The 16,128-nt window shown below is 36.1% G+C and overlaps 3 protein-coding genes across 3 annotated transcripts; 1 reads left to right on the forward strand and 2 right to left on the reverse strand.

Annotated features, from left to right (window-relative positions):
* Positions 1–1,804: 1,804 nt before the first annotated feature.
* LOC131167561 (desiccation-related protein PCC13-62-like) lies at positions 1,805–3,767 on the reverse strand. The gene is made up of 3 exons (XM_058126362.1): positions 3,448–3,767; positions 2,482–2,707; positions 1,805–2,298 (listed from the first exon to the last, which is right to left on the reverse strand). The coding sequence occupies exons 1-3, from the start codon at positions 3,765–3,767 to the stop codon at positions 1,921–1,923; spliced, it is 924 nt and encodes a 307-aa protein (XP_057982345.1). The 3' UTR covers positions 1,805–1,920.
* A 5,327-nt stretch (positions 3,768–9,094) lies between these two features.
* Positions 9,095–9,773, forward strand: LOC131167562 (uncharacterized). Its single transcript, XM_058126364.1, has 2 exons — positions 9,095–9,514; positions 9,603–9,773. Exons 1-2 carry the CDS (start codon positions 9,095–9,097, stop codon positions 9,771–9,773), a joined length of 591 nt encoding a protein of 196 aa, XP_057982347.1.
* A 4,221-nt stretch (positions 9,774–13,994) lies between these two features.
* On the reverse strand, positions 13,995–15,802 carry LOC131167563 (desiccation-related protein PCC13-62-like). Its single transcript, XM_058126365.1, has 3 exons — positions 15,483–15,802; positions 14,559–14,783; positions 13,995–14,373 (listed from the first exon to the last, which is right to left on the reverse strand). The coding sequence occupies exons 1-3, from the start codon at positions 15,800–15,802 to the stop codon at positions 13,995–13,997; spliced, it is 924 nt and encodes a 307-aa protein (XP_057982348.1).
* Positions 15,803–16,128: the final 326 nt, after the last annotated feature.

Below are 16,128 nucleotides of genomic sequence, written 5' to 3' on the forward strand. Positions count from 1 at the left end.
TCGGGTTCGGTCTTCTAATGTTCCTTAACACACTAAAAAATTTGAACTAGACATAGGGTCATACAACTGAACTGTAGGTTTAGACTTCTGAAGTCCCAACTCAGACGACTGAACTGAGGGTTCAGTCTTCTAAGGGCGTACTGCCTCATCACGATTTCTCCAGATTATTGTTCAATAGACCGAACTTATTCTTCAGTCTTCTGAAGTATTCCCTCAGTCTTCTGAGGGTACTCCTCAGTCGTTTGGGCAGACCAAATTCAAATTTTTCATTTTTGCTTTCAAAAATCATTTTTGCTCTCTTACTTTGATTTCCTATAAAGCATTTTTTGGGGTTTTAAATATGATCTCTAAGTCAATGAATACCCCTAAAGCGCTTTCAACATATTTCCATAAGATATTTAAACATGAAGTACTTACGCAACGACTTCATAGGACTTTTGACATTCTAAGCACTTAAGTCTTCATGCTTGTTCTTTCTTTCGGCTCTCTTACTTTGTCTTTCTTTTGCTCCATCTTGTCCTCAAGCTTTAATATACTTTAAGGGTTTTATCCACCTAGTATATGACTTGGAGATGGTAACATTGATTGTATAAATATGTTCTCACCAGGATAAAATCTCTGGGTAATTGGATTAATATGAATGCAAAAGGTTCGAGGTAAAGGCATGTCACCTTGGTGCAATAAGAATTGTAGGCTTGTGGGTTAAGCTCCAAAGCAAAAGCTTTCAAATTGGTTTGCTTTATCTAATTCCTCCTGCCACAAATTCATCAGTCTCTCAACTTTAAATTTTTGTTTGGGGAGTACAAAAAAGTTTTAAGAAGTACATATCTAAACCCTCTATTATCTCCTTAACTTCCATTCTTCCCTAAAGAACAAAAAATTTAGGACCAGAGGTACAAACATAGTGCGCATCCCCAGACAACTAATTAGAATCTAGAGGGGTTGTTTTGATGAATTGAACAACTCCTGCCTTGTTCCAAAAATAAGCAAAATAGGAGCTTTCGAACATCATTGCCCTTTTCTGCTTTGTGCAACCATATACAGAACACAGGAACAAAGCTCCATTCACAAAAGTTGTTGTACATAAAATTTAAAGATTATTAATTGTACAATATTAATGATTTTAATATTTAATTTTATTAAAATATTGTGTGTCATAAAGTTGAAATATGCTTAATCCATACCCTTCATTTATACAGGTTTAAGTACTACATTACTAGTATGACATCATATAATTAATGAGTTTCAAACTTCCATGTATAGAGATCATTTATTCTAAATATTTTCTTAACGAACTATATCCACGTCATTTAAAGATTTAACCCTAACTCGATCTTCCTACAAAACCACAAAATGGACCACGTCTACAAGGATTTGTATTTATAAAATTACTTAATTTATTTATCCAACAAGTATGTTGTTACCATTTTTGAACATGTAATAAAAAAAGTCAGCAATTATTATTTATATGACCAAATGGCTGTGACCTTCAAATGATTCTAAGCAGATAGCAACTGGAGAAGTTTCAATAATAATCAAATTTTTTATGGTGATTTTTTCTTTGTGGTGTATATGACTTATTTCCTTACTAAGAATTACAAAAAGGATTCTACCATTTAAAGGCCTTTAAAAAAAAAGTTTCGGGCCAAATGCAAGTGTGTTGATAATATGTTAATGAATATTGTGAACTGTCTTCCCACATAATTTCATAAAAAAAGAAGCTAGCATAATAGTTTCCCCCTAAAACAGTACTTAATTAAATAAAAGATCTATACGATAAATACGCAATATGAAATAAAAGACTTAAAACTAATTTTCAATTATTTTATTTTTATAATATTATTGCATAGGGTCCAATCCCAACACTATAAAAATATATCTTGAGGCTCCAGAACTTCGCAATATAATGTGGTTTCTCCCTTAAGATTTACGCAAGCTAGATTTGGCAATGTTGCCGTTTCCTCCCTTAGGGTAGAACCCCCCAGGGACATGTTCATCCCCGCTGCCATAGACAATTCTCAATATCTCTTCTGGAGTCCTCGCATATGCCACTGAGTACTCGTCTCCTGCTAAGACATTGCCTGAAATTTGTCCTTCCGCTCCTTCTGCTTTAGAGACTATGAGCCCTTCATCTTTCAAGCCCTCGTGCCCTAGTTTGTCCCTTAGCTTAGAAATTCGATCCGTGAATTCTGCCACTGAGATTTCATAAGGATTGACCTTCTCTAGTGCATGCTGGTAAAGGAGTGTCCGAATGACGGCATCTTGACCCGACTCGACGCCCAAAAGGCCAGCAACAAGCTGAAATAATCACATATACATGCATGAATGAATACATATAAGAAGGTTTACATACATAACATAATGGAGGGGGGGGATTAGGGTTGGTTATTTTTGCGATTTCGGACTAGATTTTAAAATTTGAGTTTTAAACAAGAATTTCCATACATAATTTAATAGGGGGATTAGGGTTTGCATACTTACCCTCTTGGAAGTAGCACCTTTGAGTCTAGGATTTGCTCCGACATAGCCCGTGAGTCCAACATAAGGAATTGCATAAGATGCAATGAGATAGTTAATGGAGTTGGCATAAGGGTCAAAGGGTGGTTCCAATTTTCGTCCAAAGGCACTATTTATCACGGTTGCAAATGAGTTCACACTCAAATCTAATAATGGTCTTGGAAATCCCTTTACTGTACTTTGAATTGCCCTGCGTATATATACATGTAGTAAATTAAAAATGCAACTTTAAGGATTGAACTATCTTATTTTTAATTTTATTTCTTGAGCATTTGTGGAAAAAATGAAATTATTTTAAAATTAATTGAACAAAAGTAGATTATGTTTTAAAACATTGAAACAGTAGATTAAAGAATTTAAAATCCCCTGCTCATTGCCAATTTATACTACTTCATAAGCAATGAAGGACATTATTTTTCATAACGCATGTTAATTATTTATCCCTACATAGATCTTAAATGACATTATTTTTCATGAAATTTAAAATAATGCATGAAAAGGGACCATAAAACTTTAGAGTGAAGGTTACAATTATGATCCCTTATATATATATATATATATGTGTGTGTGTGTGTGTGTGTGTGTATGTGTATGTGTGTGTGTGTGTGTGTGTGTGTGTGTAAACTTAAAAATAAAAAATGCTACATGAGTGATTAGAAATTGATAATTATTAAGTTAATACTAAAGTAACTTAAGTAATAATTGATACTTTGACCTTTCACAAGATCTAGGGTTCGAGTCTACTATAGGTGCACAAATTCTCCTAAGTTACGGGGTAAACGGTCTAAACGGTTCAGACACCCCAAATTTTCCTGAAGTCATTGAAAAAAAAAAAAACATGCATGTATGCTGGAAATATTAAATTCATGTATAAAACTCTTTGACAAAACCATATATATATATATATATCATATATTTTTGTAAGTATACCGTAAGTGCCCGATTTCTTGGTAGGCAAATTGGGCAATGATGTCTTGAATCAAAGGGTCGAGTTTGGCGACCCTAGCGCCGGTGGGGGAGGGACCTCCCTTTGTCAAATTAGGGGCAAGTTGGTCCAACCCATGTCCCAAAGCCCCCCATGAGAAGAACTCTGCCTCAAAGTACTCTAGGTTTAGAGGGAACTCCAAAAGATCCACGTCCTCTTGTGGGACGTCATTGCCATAAATGCCCTCACTCAGTTCAGCACCGTAAGACAGTCCTAGGCACAAGAAGAAGACGAGGCTTAATAGCCCCACAACACTATTGGCCATAACCCTTATAGCTACAAGAACTAAGTCTCTCTCTCTCTCTCTCTCTCTATGTTTTTTGTTCATGGTCTGTGTGTTTGTTCATTTATATATAGGGCTAGGAGGGAATGGCTTTTATTTTTAATTTAATGTAGAGTCAAATGCAGTTTTTAACCAGAAAAATTTAAAATTTAACGTGTATTTATGAATGGTATGTATATGTATGTTCTTCTGGTCCAAATACATATGGGTGTTTTTTTTTTTTTTTGGTTCATTGAAGATATTTTTTGAAACTCAAAAAATATTAAGGAAAGGTAAGGAAAATATCAAGGAATCTAGATTTTCATGTTTGATTATCAAGTAAGGTGAAACAGAAAATAAAAATTATACCGAATTTATGAATAAAATTTTGATTTTACACATCAATAATATTTAGTTTTTATAATTTTTAATTATATTAAAATAAATTCTCATTTTTATAGCATTTGAAGGAGAAAGAAAATATAAAGAAAATTAAATTTTTTACTTAATTTTCTTTCCTTTTATTTTCTCATACAAAACCCTTGATTAAAACATGTTCTAAATATATTCCAAATGGAGCCTTGGTTTATTTTTTCTAAGATTTAAATTTGTGAGTTCTTAGGTGGATCTTGCATCTATGTTCAATTTTTATGTATATATTCATTCTTTTCAACCGTTTTAATGCTTCCATATATGAACATTTTTTTGGGTCTGAAACTTTGACCCAATATGCATAACAAGAAATGACTCATCTATTGATAAATATATTACATTGACCATAACTCTCTCTCTCTCTCTCTCTCTCTCTCTCTCTCTCTCTCTCTCTCTCTCTCTCTCTCTCTCACACACACACACACACATTAATGCTTATTATCTTTTTCAAAATCACTGTTGACCCAAAAATAAATTAGTGTCCTATAGAAAAAAACGGTAGTCAATAAAATTAATATATAATTTATTTTGCTTGATTTATGATTTGGTCAGATGTATACTAATCTATCATAAGAAATGTAGAAAATAAATAGAGACAAAAAGAAAAAAATAACTAGGGACGAGACTGACATTTTACACGGTTCGGCTATGCCTACTCCATGGGCGGATGTGATAAAAAACTTCACTATCTCAAGGGGAATTACAAGATGATTTGGAACCGGTATTGTACAAAATATCTCTCATTCTTTCTATCTCTTCTTTTCTCTCATCCTTTCTATTCGTATGCCTACTCCAAGCCTTATGTATGCATATAAAAATTAGAGGGGGAGAGGACCCTTTTTAGAGGGCAATAAGGATAGTACATTATTTATGGTGGTGGAAGATGAAAGAGTGGAAGATGAAGCAGTTGAAGATAAAGGGGTGACAGTCATTTATATTTTTCACAACACTCACCCTTGGATGTCACCTATATATAAATTCCTTCTACTAGGATCTTTAAGATGTCTCATTTTGATGAGATGAACCAATTTCTTGAATGTTGTAGTGGACAAAGTTTTGGTGAACAAATATGCTAGATTATCACTTGATCGGATCTACTGAACATTTATATCACCATTCTTCCAAAGTTCAGGTGTATAGAAGAATTTGGGAGAGATATGCTTTGTTCTATCACCCTTTATGTATCCTCCTCTTAGTTGAGCTATGCATACAACGTTGTCTTCAAATAAAACTGTTGGAATACTCTTGATTTATTGAAGACCACAATTTGCTTGGATATGTGAAGTCATTGATTTGAGCCATATGCATTCTCTACTAGTTTCATTGATAGCTAGCATTTTAGAATGATTGGAAGATATTGCGGTAACTTTTTGTTTTATTGATTTCCAAGATATAATAGTTTTTCCATAAAGAAGTACATATCCAGTTTGAGATTTAGTGTTAATAGGATTAGAAAGATATACAACATCTGCGTATCCAACTAGTTGAGATTTCGAATCAAGAGAGTAGAATACACCCAAATCAAATGTACCTCTCAAATAGCGTAGAATGTGCTTAATTTCATTTTAGTGTCGCCGAGTAGGAGCACAATTATATCTTGCTAGTAGATTTACAACAAATGTAATGTTCGGTCTTGTACAATTGGCCAAATATATCAAAGAGCCGATAACGCTTAAATATGGTACTTCAAGATTGAGTAATTTCCCTCCCTTATCATGAGGTCGAAATGGATCATTCTGAACATCAAGTGATCGCACCATCATTGGAGATCCCAAAGGATGAACTTTATCCGTATATAATTGCCTTAATATATTTTGGTATATTTAGATTTGATAAAAAATAATTATGCTATTTACATGTTCAATCTGTAGGCCAAGACAATATTTTGTCTTTCCAAAATCTTTCTTCTAAAATTTTACTATTAATAATTAGTAGTTTTAGTGAGCTCTTCAGGAATCCCAACTAAATTCAAATCATCAACATAAACAACAATTATAGCAAATCTGAATTATAATCTTTTAATAAAAATGCATGGAAAAATTGAATCATTTATGAATCCTTCTTTCATAAGGTACTTACTAACTTAATCGATTGTACCACATGCGTCCAGATTACTTTAATCCATATAAAGAACGTTGGAGTTTCATTGAATAAAAGTTTATGGGTTTTGCTTAAGGCAATTTAAATTTTTTTAGGGATTTTCATATAAATTTCACTATGCATCGACCCATATAGGTATTGTTATACCCCAAAAATTTTAAATAATTTAAAATTATAAGAAGATAAAAGGGGAGGAGAAATAAGTTGGAAAAGGGTGTGGCAGCAAGCATTCATCGATGAATGGATTGGTCTTATCGACGAATGTTCTACTTAGCTCGCCGACGAGGTTACGTGTCTCGTCAACGAGGAATTACGGAGAGGGGGTTTTTATAGACTGAAATTTATCAATGAGTTGGTTGTCTCGTCGATGAACTGTGTATAGGACTCATCGACGAATCGACGTGTGTCGTTGACGAATTCCTAGGTATAAAGAGAACTTTTCTTTCATTTTAGCGCAGAATTCTTGCATGCTCACCTTCTCTCTCTAGAAATTCGGCCATCCTCCCTTCTCTCTTCGATTTTGGGTTGGATTTCCATCGATTCGATAATCTGAGGCCACTACCACCCCCCTGGAAGAGTTCTCTACATCTCTTGGACTGGATAGTCGGTGGGACTAGTTAGGAATTCATCCCAGATTCAAGGTAAGGCTTTTTACATAAAATTTGGCCTTACCCTAGTTGTGGGAAATATTACATGCGAAGAAATACTGAATTTAGTTCTGGGAGATATGGTTTTCAGGGCGTTGAACGGGGAACCCTGTGAGTACAGGACTGGTTATTTTAGGAGGCTTTTCAGGAATTAGGTAAGGGGAAATACTTTATAATAGTTTTTTTAGTAATTATTAAAATGACTAATTTTGGGTAAAATTCCTACATATACAGGTATAATTTTCTGAACCAAACTGATATTGAAAATACTGTTTTAATTATATAAGTATTAAATTGGGAAAAATGGTGTGGTTGAAACCATTTTGATCATTAAATGATTGTTGAGCGTAGTGGAATGAGGAAATTGTTGAGATTGTGAATGTCATTTGACCGAAATTCTTGTCTGGTGGAATACATTGATGGGATTGCAAACATTGTTTGGTTGAAAATATCGGATGATTGAATATATTGTGGTATTTGCGTGGACATGGTTGATTGGTCAGGTTTGTGATTGATCTGTGGTGTGGTTCATGTGAATGACGAAATAACGTTGGCAGTGGTATGAGGAGGTCGTTATATCATACCTGGAATAACCGTCATATATCGTTGGCAGTGGTGTGAGGAGGTCGTTATATGGACGTTTATACTGGGAGGTAAACATTGACAGTGGTATGAGGAGGTTGTTTACCTATTTATCATGAACGGGGTGTTTGTTTTGTAATCTGTGTAGTTGACCAGTCTTGTGCGGACATTGATGTTGTATGATCTGATTAGTCCTGTGTGGACATTGATGTTGTGTGATTTGATTAGTCATGTGTGCACCAGTCCTGTGTGGACATTGATGCTGTGTGATTTGATTAGTCCTGTGTGGACCAGTCCTGTGTGGACATTGATGCTGTGTGATCTAATTAGTCTAGGGTGGACTAGTTCTATGTGGACATTGATGCAGTGTGATTTGATCCTGTGTGGATTGATTATGATAGGGGTGCATGCGTGAAATTCTGTGAAGCGATTGTGTTGGTTGTGTACGACTCTTTAATTAATTATGTATTTAGGGTAAAGTATATTACTCCACCTAATGGCTTACTGAGAAAGGCGAGTACGCTGGTAATTAATTATAGGTGCCAGAGTAGAGGGAAGCCACTTGTATAGGCGGGTGATCTTCCCGATTCTCGGTAACTTTACCTGAATACATAACCCGAGGGCTAACGGAGAAAGGTGAGTGCCCTGGTGTTAGCACTAGAGCAAAGGGAACCTACTTGTATGGGCGGGTAGATTTCCTTATTCTCAGAAACTAACACTAAAATACTGATGATTAGGGGTATGTTATCTAGACTTCTAGTGAACTATGGGAACACTGTAGATGGATATATTAACGATATTATAAACACTTCAGCCACATTCTATTATAAACTATTTCTTCCTTACTAAGAGGTGTCTCACCCCGTCATATGCTAAATCTTTTCAGGTTATCCTGGTGATCGAGCTTAGATAGCTCTAGGGCGGGGTAGTTTTTGTGAGTTAAATATAGCCGATCAGATATGTATTTAGTTTATGTTTTATATATATTGATTTTGGTTCTATAATATGAAGGATGAGATTGTAATTATTATGGATCAATGCATGTAAATATAGCACTCTGGTATTTTCTGTTGAAGATATTTATTATTTTCGCTATGTAAATGGTATCAGAGACACGCTTCGATCTCTTAACGCACCGGGCCCGGCATGGCGGGTCTAGGGTGTTACAGTTGGTATCAAAGCCAGGACGGTCTTGCAGACTTAGGAGGACTAATACCAGAGTATAGGTTGAGTTGAATGGGGGTAGGAATGGATATATTAGGGTGTTGATAGGAGTTTGCGTTGTTTCCTAGCTTGAAGGCAAAAATCCCTTGACGGACTTCTGTGATTTTATGAATCAGTTGACGGTTTCAGAAAACCACGGTAAATCCATTGATGGTGATATTTTTGAGTTGTGAAACCAAGATTTGGAATCTAAATATTGGAAGTTCAGATGATTATGGATAAATGGATGTTGGATATTTAATTGGGGATATGGATATTAATTTGGTTTTCCATTGTGATGTGTATGTTAAATATATAAAGATGTGGAGATTCTAAATTGCTTTTGTTGTACATTTATATTTAGGGATGGATCTTAGAGGCAAGGGCGTGGATGAAGGCGGAGGAAGCGAAATGGGAACTTCCGGTGCAGACGAGGTTGACACATCTAAGCTATTACGAGGAATAGCTCGCCAGGTCAGAGAAGAAATGAGGCAGGATTTTGGAGGAGCAGGTTATCCACTGGTGCACCATGGTTGCACTATTGACCAGTTCTCTCATCTGAAACCCTCGTCTTTCGAGGGTGGCACCGATCCAATTAAGGCTGAGATGTGGATGCAGGAAATGCAAAAAAAAATCCTGGCAGTGATGTATTGTACTGAGGAGCAGAGGGTCCTTTTCGCCTCTTTCAAACTGGCCGGAGAAGCTGAACAGTGGTGGCATGCGATTAAATTGTTAGAGGAACGACGAGTGGTACCAATAGCGATGACCTGTGGTCATTTCAAGAAGGTCTTCTACGACCAACATTGCCACCACTAGAAATGCAAAGGCAGAAGAAGTTTTCAGCTTGACTCAAGGATGCCTCACTGTTCGGCAGTATGCCGCTAAATTCCTACAGTCGTCTCGTTTTGCACCTTCTGTAGTTCCAGATGAATATCAGAATGATAGGGACCCGAATCAGAGGATCCATGAGCATATGGAGTGTCTGCAGATTCATGAATTCACGGAATTGGTGGAGAAAGTTACGGTGGCAGAGTCGAGTTTGTAGAGGGGTGCAGAGGCTTTTGAGCGAAGGAAAAGGCCTACGTCTCCACGATCCCAATCAAATGTCAGGCAAGGGTCATGGAAGGGAGATAGAGATGTTTTGGGCTAGCGGTCAGAGAGGAAGGATTAGAGACGACAAGGTGATACGTCACGTCCCCACCGCCCTAGGTGTAATCAACCTCACTAGGGGGAATGCCGAGGTAGGAGTGTTATATGCTACAGGTGCGGCAAACAGGGTCACATTGCTCGGGAATGTCGAGAACCGCCGAGTAATGCACCAACCTCGAATCAGAATCAAAACCAAAGAAACAATCCAGTGCCTCGCGGCGGCAAAGGCCTGGTGTGCGTCTATACGTTGGGTACGCCTAAGGAAGGCAACACTAAAGGCTTAGGTAATGTGTTTATGTGTAATATGTCCATTAACGTTGTTTGAATTTGCATGATTTGATGTTACATATGTTTGAATTGTTTGTAACCCATAGATATGTGGTTAGTTAACTTTTTGATATGTAAGTGGGTGACTAACAAATTTCAGGGATGAAATTTTTTTCTTTAGAGGGGGAGAATGTAACAACCCAGAAAATTTTAAATAATTTAAAATTATGAGAAGATAAAAGGGGAGGAGAAATAAATTGGAAAAGTGTGTGGCAGCAAGCATTCGTCGACGAATGGATTGGTCTCATCGACGAATGTTCTACTTAGCTCGTCGACGAGGTTACGTGTTTCGTCAAAGAGGAATTACCAATAGGGGTTTTTATAGACTAAAATTCGTCGACAAGTTGGCCGTCTCATCGAGGAACTATGTACAGGACTCGTCGATGAATCGACGTGTCTCGTTGACGAATTCTTGGGTATAAAAAAGAACTTTTCTTTCATTTTAGCGTGCAGAATTCTTGCATGCTCACCTTCTCTCTCTAGAAATTTGGCCATCCTCCCTTCTCTCTTCGATTTTGGGCCGCATTTCCATTGGTTCGATAATCTGAGGCCTCTACCACACTCCTGGAAGAGTTCTCTATAAATCTGCTAGAGTGAATCGTTGGTGGGACTAGTTAGGAATTCATCCCAGATTTAAGGTAAGGTCTTTTATGTAAAATTTGGATTTACCCTAATTGTAGGAAATATTACATGCGAAGAAATACTGAAATTTAGTTCTGGGAGATGTGGTTTTCAGGGCATTGAACGGGGAACCCTACGGGTGCAGGACTGGTTATTTTAAGAGGCTTTTCAAGAATTAGGTAAGGAGAAATACTTTATAATAGTTTTTTTTAGTAATTATTAAAATGACTAATTTTTTGTAAAAATCCTACACATACAGGTATAATGTTTTGAGCCAAACTGATATTGAAAATACTGTTTTAATTATATAAGTATTAAATTGGGATAAATGGTGTGGTTGAAACCATTTTGATCACTAAAAGATTGTTGAGTTTGGTGGAATGAGGAAATTGTTGAGATTGTGAATTTTATTTGACTGAAATTCTTGTCTGGTGGAATACACTGATGGGATTGCGAACATTGTTTGGTTGAAAATATTGGATGATTGAATATACTGTGGTATTTGCGTGGACATGGTTGATTGATCAGGTTTGTGATTGATCTGTGGTGTGGTTCATGTGAATGACGATATAACGTTGGCAGTGGTATGAGGAGGTCCTTATATGGACGTTTATACTGGGAGGTAAACATTGGCATTGGTATGAGGAGGTTGTTTACCTATTTATCATAAACGGGGTGTTTGTTTTGTAATCTGTGTAGTTGACCAGTCCTGTGTGGACATTGATGTTGTATGATTTGATTAGTCCTATGTGGACCAGTCCTGTGCGGACATTGATGTTGTGTGATTTGATTAGTCATGTGTGCACCAGTCCTGTGTGGACATTGATGTTATGTGATCTGATTAGTCCTATGTGGACCAGTCCTGTGTGGACATTGATGTTGTGTGATCTAATTAGTCCAGTGTGGACTAGTGTTGTGCGGACATTGATGCAGTGTGATTTGATCCTGTGTGGATTGATTATGATAAGGGTGCATGCGTGAAATTCTGTGAAGCGATTGTGTTGGTTGTGTACTACTATTTAATTAATTAAGTATTTAGGGTAAAGTAGATTACTCCACCCGAGGGCTTATTGAGAAAGGCGAGTACACTGGTAATTAATTATAGGTACCAGAGTAGAGGGAAACCACTTGTATGGGCGGGTGATCTTCCCTATTCTCGGTGACTTTACCTGAATACATAACCCGAGGGCTAACAGAGAAAGGTGATTGCCCTGGTGTTAACACTAGAGCAAAGGGAACCTACTTGTATGGGCAGGTAGATTTCCTTATTCTCGGAAACTAGCATTAAAATACTGATGATTAAGGGTATGTTATCTGGACTTCTAGTGAACTATGGGAACACTTTAGATGGATATATTAAGGATATTATAAACACTTCAGCCGCACTCTATTGTAAACTATTTCTTCCTTACTGAGAGGTGTCTCACCCCGTCGTATGCTAAATCTTTTCAGGTTACCCTGGTGATCGAGCTTAGATAGCTCTAGTGTGGGGTAGTTTTTGTGAGTTAAATATAGCCGATTGGATATGTATTTAGTTTATGTTTTATATATATTGATTTTGGTTCTATAATATGAAGGATGAGATTGTAATTATTATGGATCAATGCATGTAAATATAGTACTCTGGTATTTTCTGTTGAAGATATTTATTATTTCCGCTATGTGAATGGTATCAGAGATTGTAATTATTTTGATCATTGGTGCCTCGTGTTTTTTGGGAATATATTCACAAAAAAGTACTTATCTAAAGCAGTCTTCGACTTGCATATTTTGGTAAAAAAAAAAATCCCAAGAAATCATTCTCCACTAGCATTGTTATCAATTTCCATAAAAGAGATGGATTAAAACAAGGGTAGTTTTTAGAGAGTAATGCTGCTCATCACAAGCCCCTCAGGTTTCTTTCCATTCATAAAATACCCTCCACCTTTTCCCTTAGGAAGAATTAAGAGCTATATATTATCAAGTAGGAGAAAGGCTAACAAGCCAAGTCTAAAACTGATATTCTTGGGCTCAATTTGCTGCTGAAGATTCAATACCCTTGAGACTTGAACACTGTATCTTTCTAACTTCCTGAAAAATTCTCATACTGATGAATTACACCATCACAAATCATCAATATAAAAGCAACTTAACAAAATAGTTTTAAGAAGTACATATCTAAACCCTCTATTATCTCCTTAACTTCCATTCTTCCCTAAAGAACAAAAAATTTAGGACTAGAGGTGCAAACATAGTGCGCATCCCCAGACAACTAATTGCCCTTTTCTGCTTTGTACAACCATATAGAGAGCACAGGAACAAAGCTCCATTCACAAAAGTTGTTGTACATAAAATTTAAAGATTATTAATTGTACAATATTAATTATTTTAATATTTAATTTTATTAAAATATTGTGAGAGTCATAAAGTTGAAATATGCTTAATCCATACCCTTCATTTATACAGGTTTAAGTACTACGTTACTAGTATGACATCATATAATTAATGAGTTTCAAACCTCCATGTATAGAGATCATTTATTCTAAATATTTTCTTAACGAACTATATCCACATCGTTTAAAGATTTAACCCTAACTCGATCTTCCTACAAAACCACAAAATGGACCACGTCTACAAGGATTTGTATTTATAAAATTACTTAATTTGTTTATCCAAGAAGTATGCTGTTACCATTTTTGAACATGTAATAAAAAAAAGTCAGCAATTATTATTTATATGACCAAATGACTGTGACCTTCAAATGATTCTAAGCAGCTAGCAACTGGAGAAGTTTCAATAATAATCAAATTTTTTATGGTGATTTTTTCTTTTTGGTGTAAATCCGACTTATTTCCTTACTAAGAATAACAAAAAGGATTCTACCACTTAAAGGCCTTTAAAAAAAGAGTTTTGGGCCAAATGCAAGTGTGTTGATAATATGTTAATGAATATTGTGAACTGTCTTCCCATATAATTTCATAAAATAAGAAGCTAGCATAATAGTTTCCCCCTAAAACAGTACTTAATTAAATAAAAGTTCTATACGATAAATACGCAATATGAAATAAAAGACTTAAAACTAATTTTCAATTAATTTATTTTTATAATATTATTGCATAGGGTCCAATCCCAACACTATAAAAATAGATCTTGAGGTTCCAGAACTTCGCAATATAATGTGGTTTCTCCCTTAAGATTTACGCAAGCTAGATTTGGCAATGTTGCCGTTTCCTCCCTTAGGGTAGAACCCCCCAGGGACATGTTCATCCCCGCTGCCATAGACAATTCTCAATATCTCTTCTGGAGTCCTTGCATATGCAACTGAGTACTCGTCTCCTGCTAAGACATTGCCTGAAATTTGTCCTTCCGCTCCTTCTGCTTTAGAGACTATGAGCCCTTCATCTTTCAATCCCTCGTGCCCTAGTTTGTCCCTTAGCTTAGAAATTCGATCGGTGAATTCTGCCACTGAGATTCCATAAGGATTGACCTTCTCTAGTGCATGCTGGTAAAGGAGTGTCCGAATGACAGCATCTTGACCCGACTCGACGCCCAAAAGGCCAGCAACAAGCTGAAATATTCACATATACATGCATGAATGAATACATATAAGAAGGTTCACATACATAACATAATGGAGGGGGGGGGGATTAGGGTTGGTTATTCTTGCGATTTCGGACTAGATTTTAAATTTTGAGTTTTAAACAAGAATTTCCATACATAATGTAATAGGGGGATTAGGGTTTGCATACTTAACCTTTTGGAAGTAGCACCTTTGAGTCTAGGATTTGCTCCGACATAGCCCGTGAGTCCAACATAAGGAATTGCATAAGATGCAATGAGATAGTTAATGGAGTTGGCATAAGGGTCGAAGGGTGGTTCCAATTTTCGTCCAAAGGCACTATTTATCACTGTTGCAAACGAGTTCACACTCAAATCTAATAATGGTCTTGGAAATCCCTTTACTGTACTTTGAATTGCCCTGCGTATATATACATGTAGCAAATTAAAAATGCAACTTTAGAGATTGAAGTATCTTATTTTTAATTTTCTTTCTCGAGCATTTGTGAAAAAAATGAAATTATTTTAAAATTAATTGAACAAAAGTAGATTATGTTCTAAAACATTGAAACGGTAGATTAAGGAATTTTAAATCCCCTGCTCATTGCCAATTTATACTACTTCATAAGCAATGAAGGACATTATTTTTCATAACGCATGTTAATTATTTATCAGTTCATAGATATTAAATGACATTATTTTTCATGAAAATTAAAATAATGCACGAAAAGGGACCATAAAACTTTAGAGTGAAGGTTACAATTTTGATCCCTTATATATATATATATATGTGTGTGTGTGTGTGTCTGTGTGTGTGTGTGTAAACTTAAAAATAAAAAATGCTACATGAGTGATTAGAAATTGATAATTATTAAGTTAATACTAAAGTAACTTAAGTAATAATTGAGACTTTGACCTTTCACAAGATCTAGGGTTCGAGTCTACTATAGGCGTACAAATTCTCCTAAGTTACGGGGTAAACGGTCTAAACGGTTCAGACACCCCAATTTTTCCTAAAGTCATTGAAAAAAAAAACATGCATGTATGCTTGAAATATTAAATTCATGTATAAAACTCTGTCACAAAACCATATATATATCATATATTTATGAAAGTATACCGTAAGTGCCCGATTTCTTGGTAGGCAAATTGGGCAATGATGTCTTGAATCAAAGGGTCGAGTTTGGCGACCCTAGTGCCGGTGGGGGAGGGACCTCCCTTTGTCAAATTAGGGGCAAGTTGGTCCAACCCACGTCCCAAAGCCCCCCATGAGAAGAACTCTGCCTCAAAGTACTCTAGGTTTAGAGGGAACTCCAAAAGATCCACGTCCTCTTGTGGGACGTCATTGCCATAAATGCCCTCACTCAATTCGGCACCGTAGGACAGTCCTAGGCACGAGAAGAAGATGAGGCTTAATAGCCCCACAACACTATTGGCCATAACCCTTATAGCAACAAGAACTAAGTCTCTCTCTCTCTCTCTCTCTCTCTCTCTCTCTCTCTCTCTCTCTCTCTCTCTCTCTCTCTCTCTCTCTCTCTCTCTCTCTCTCTCTCTCTCTCTCTCTATGTTTTTGGTTTATGGTCTATGTGTTTGTTCATTTATATATAGGGCTAGGAGGGAATGGCTTATAATTTTTTATTTAATGCAGAGTCAAATGCAGTTTTTAACCAGAAAAATTTAAAATTTAACGTGTATTTATGATTGGTATGTATATGTATGTTCTTCTGGTCCAAATGCATATGGGTGTTTTTTTTTTTTTTGGTTCA

This window comes from Malania oleifera, chromosome 11 (assembly GCF_029873635.1).
Source record: "Malania oleifera isolate guangnan ecotype guangnan chromosome 11, ASM2987363v1, whole genome shotgun sequence".
Classification (NCBI taxonomy): domain Eukaryota; kingdom Viridiplantae; phylum Streptophyta; class Magnoliopsida; order Santalales; family Ximeniaceae; genus Malania; species Malania oleifera.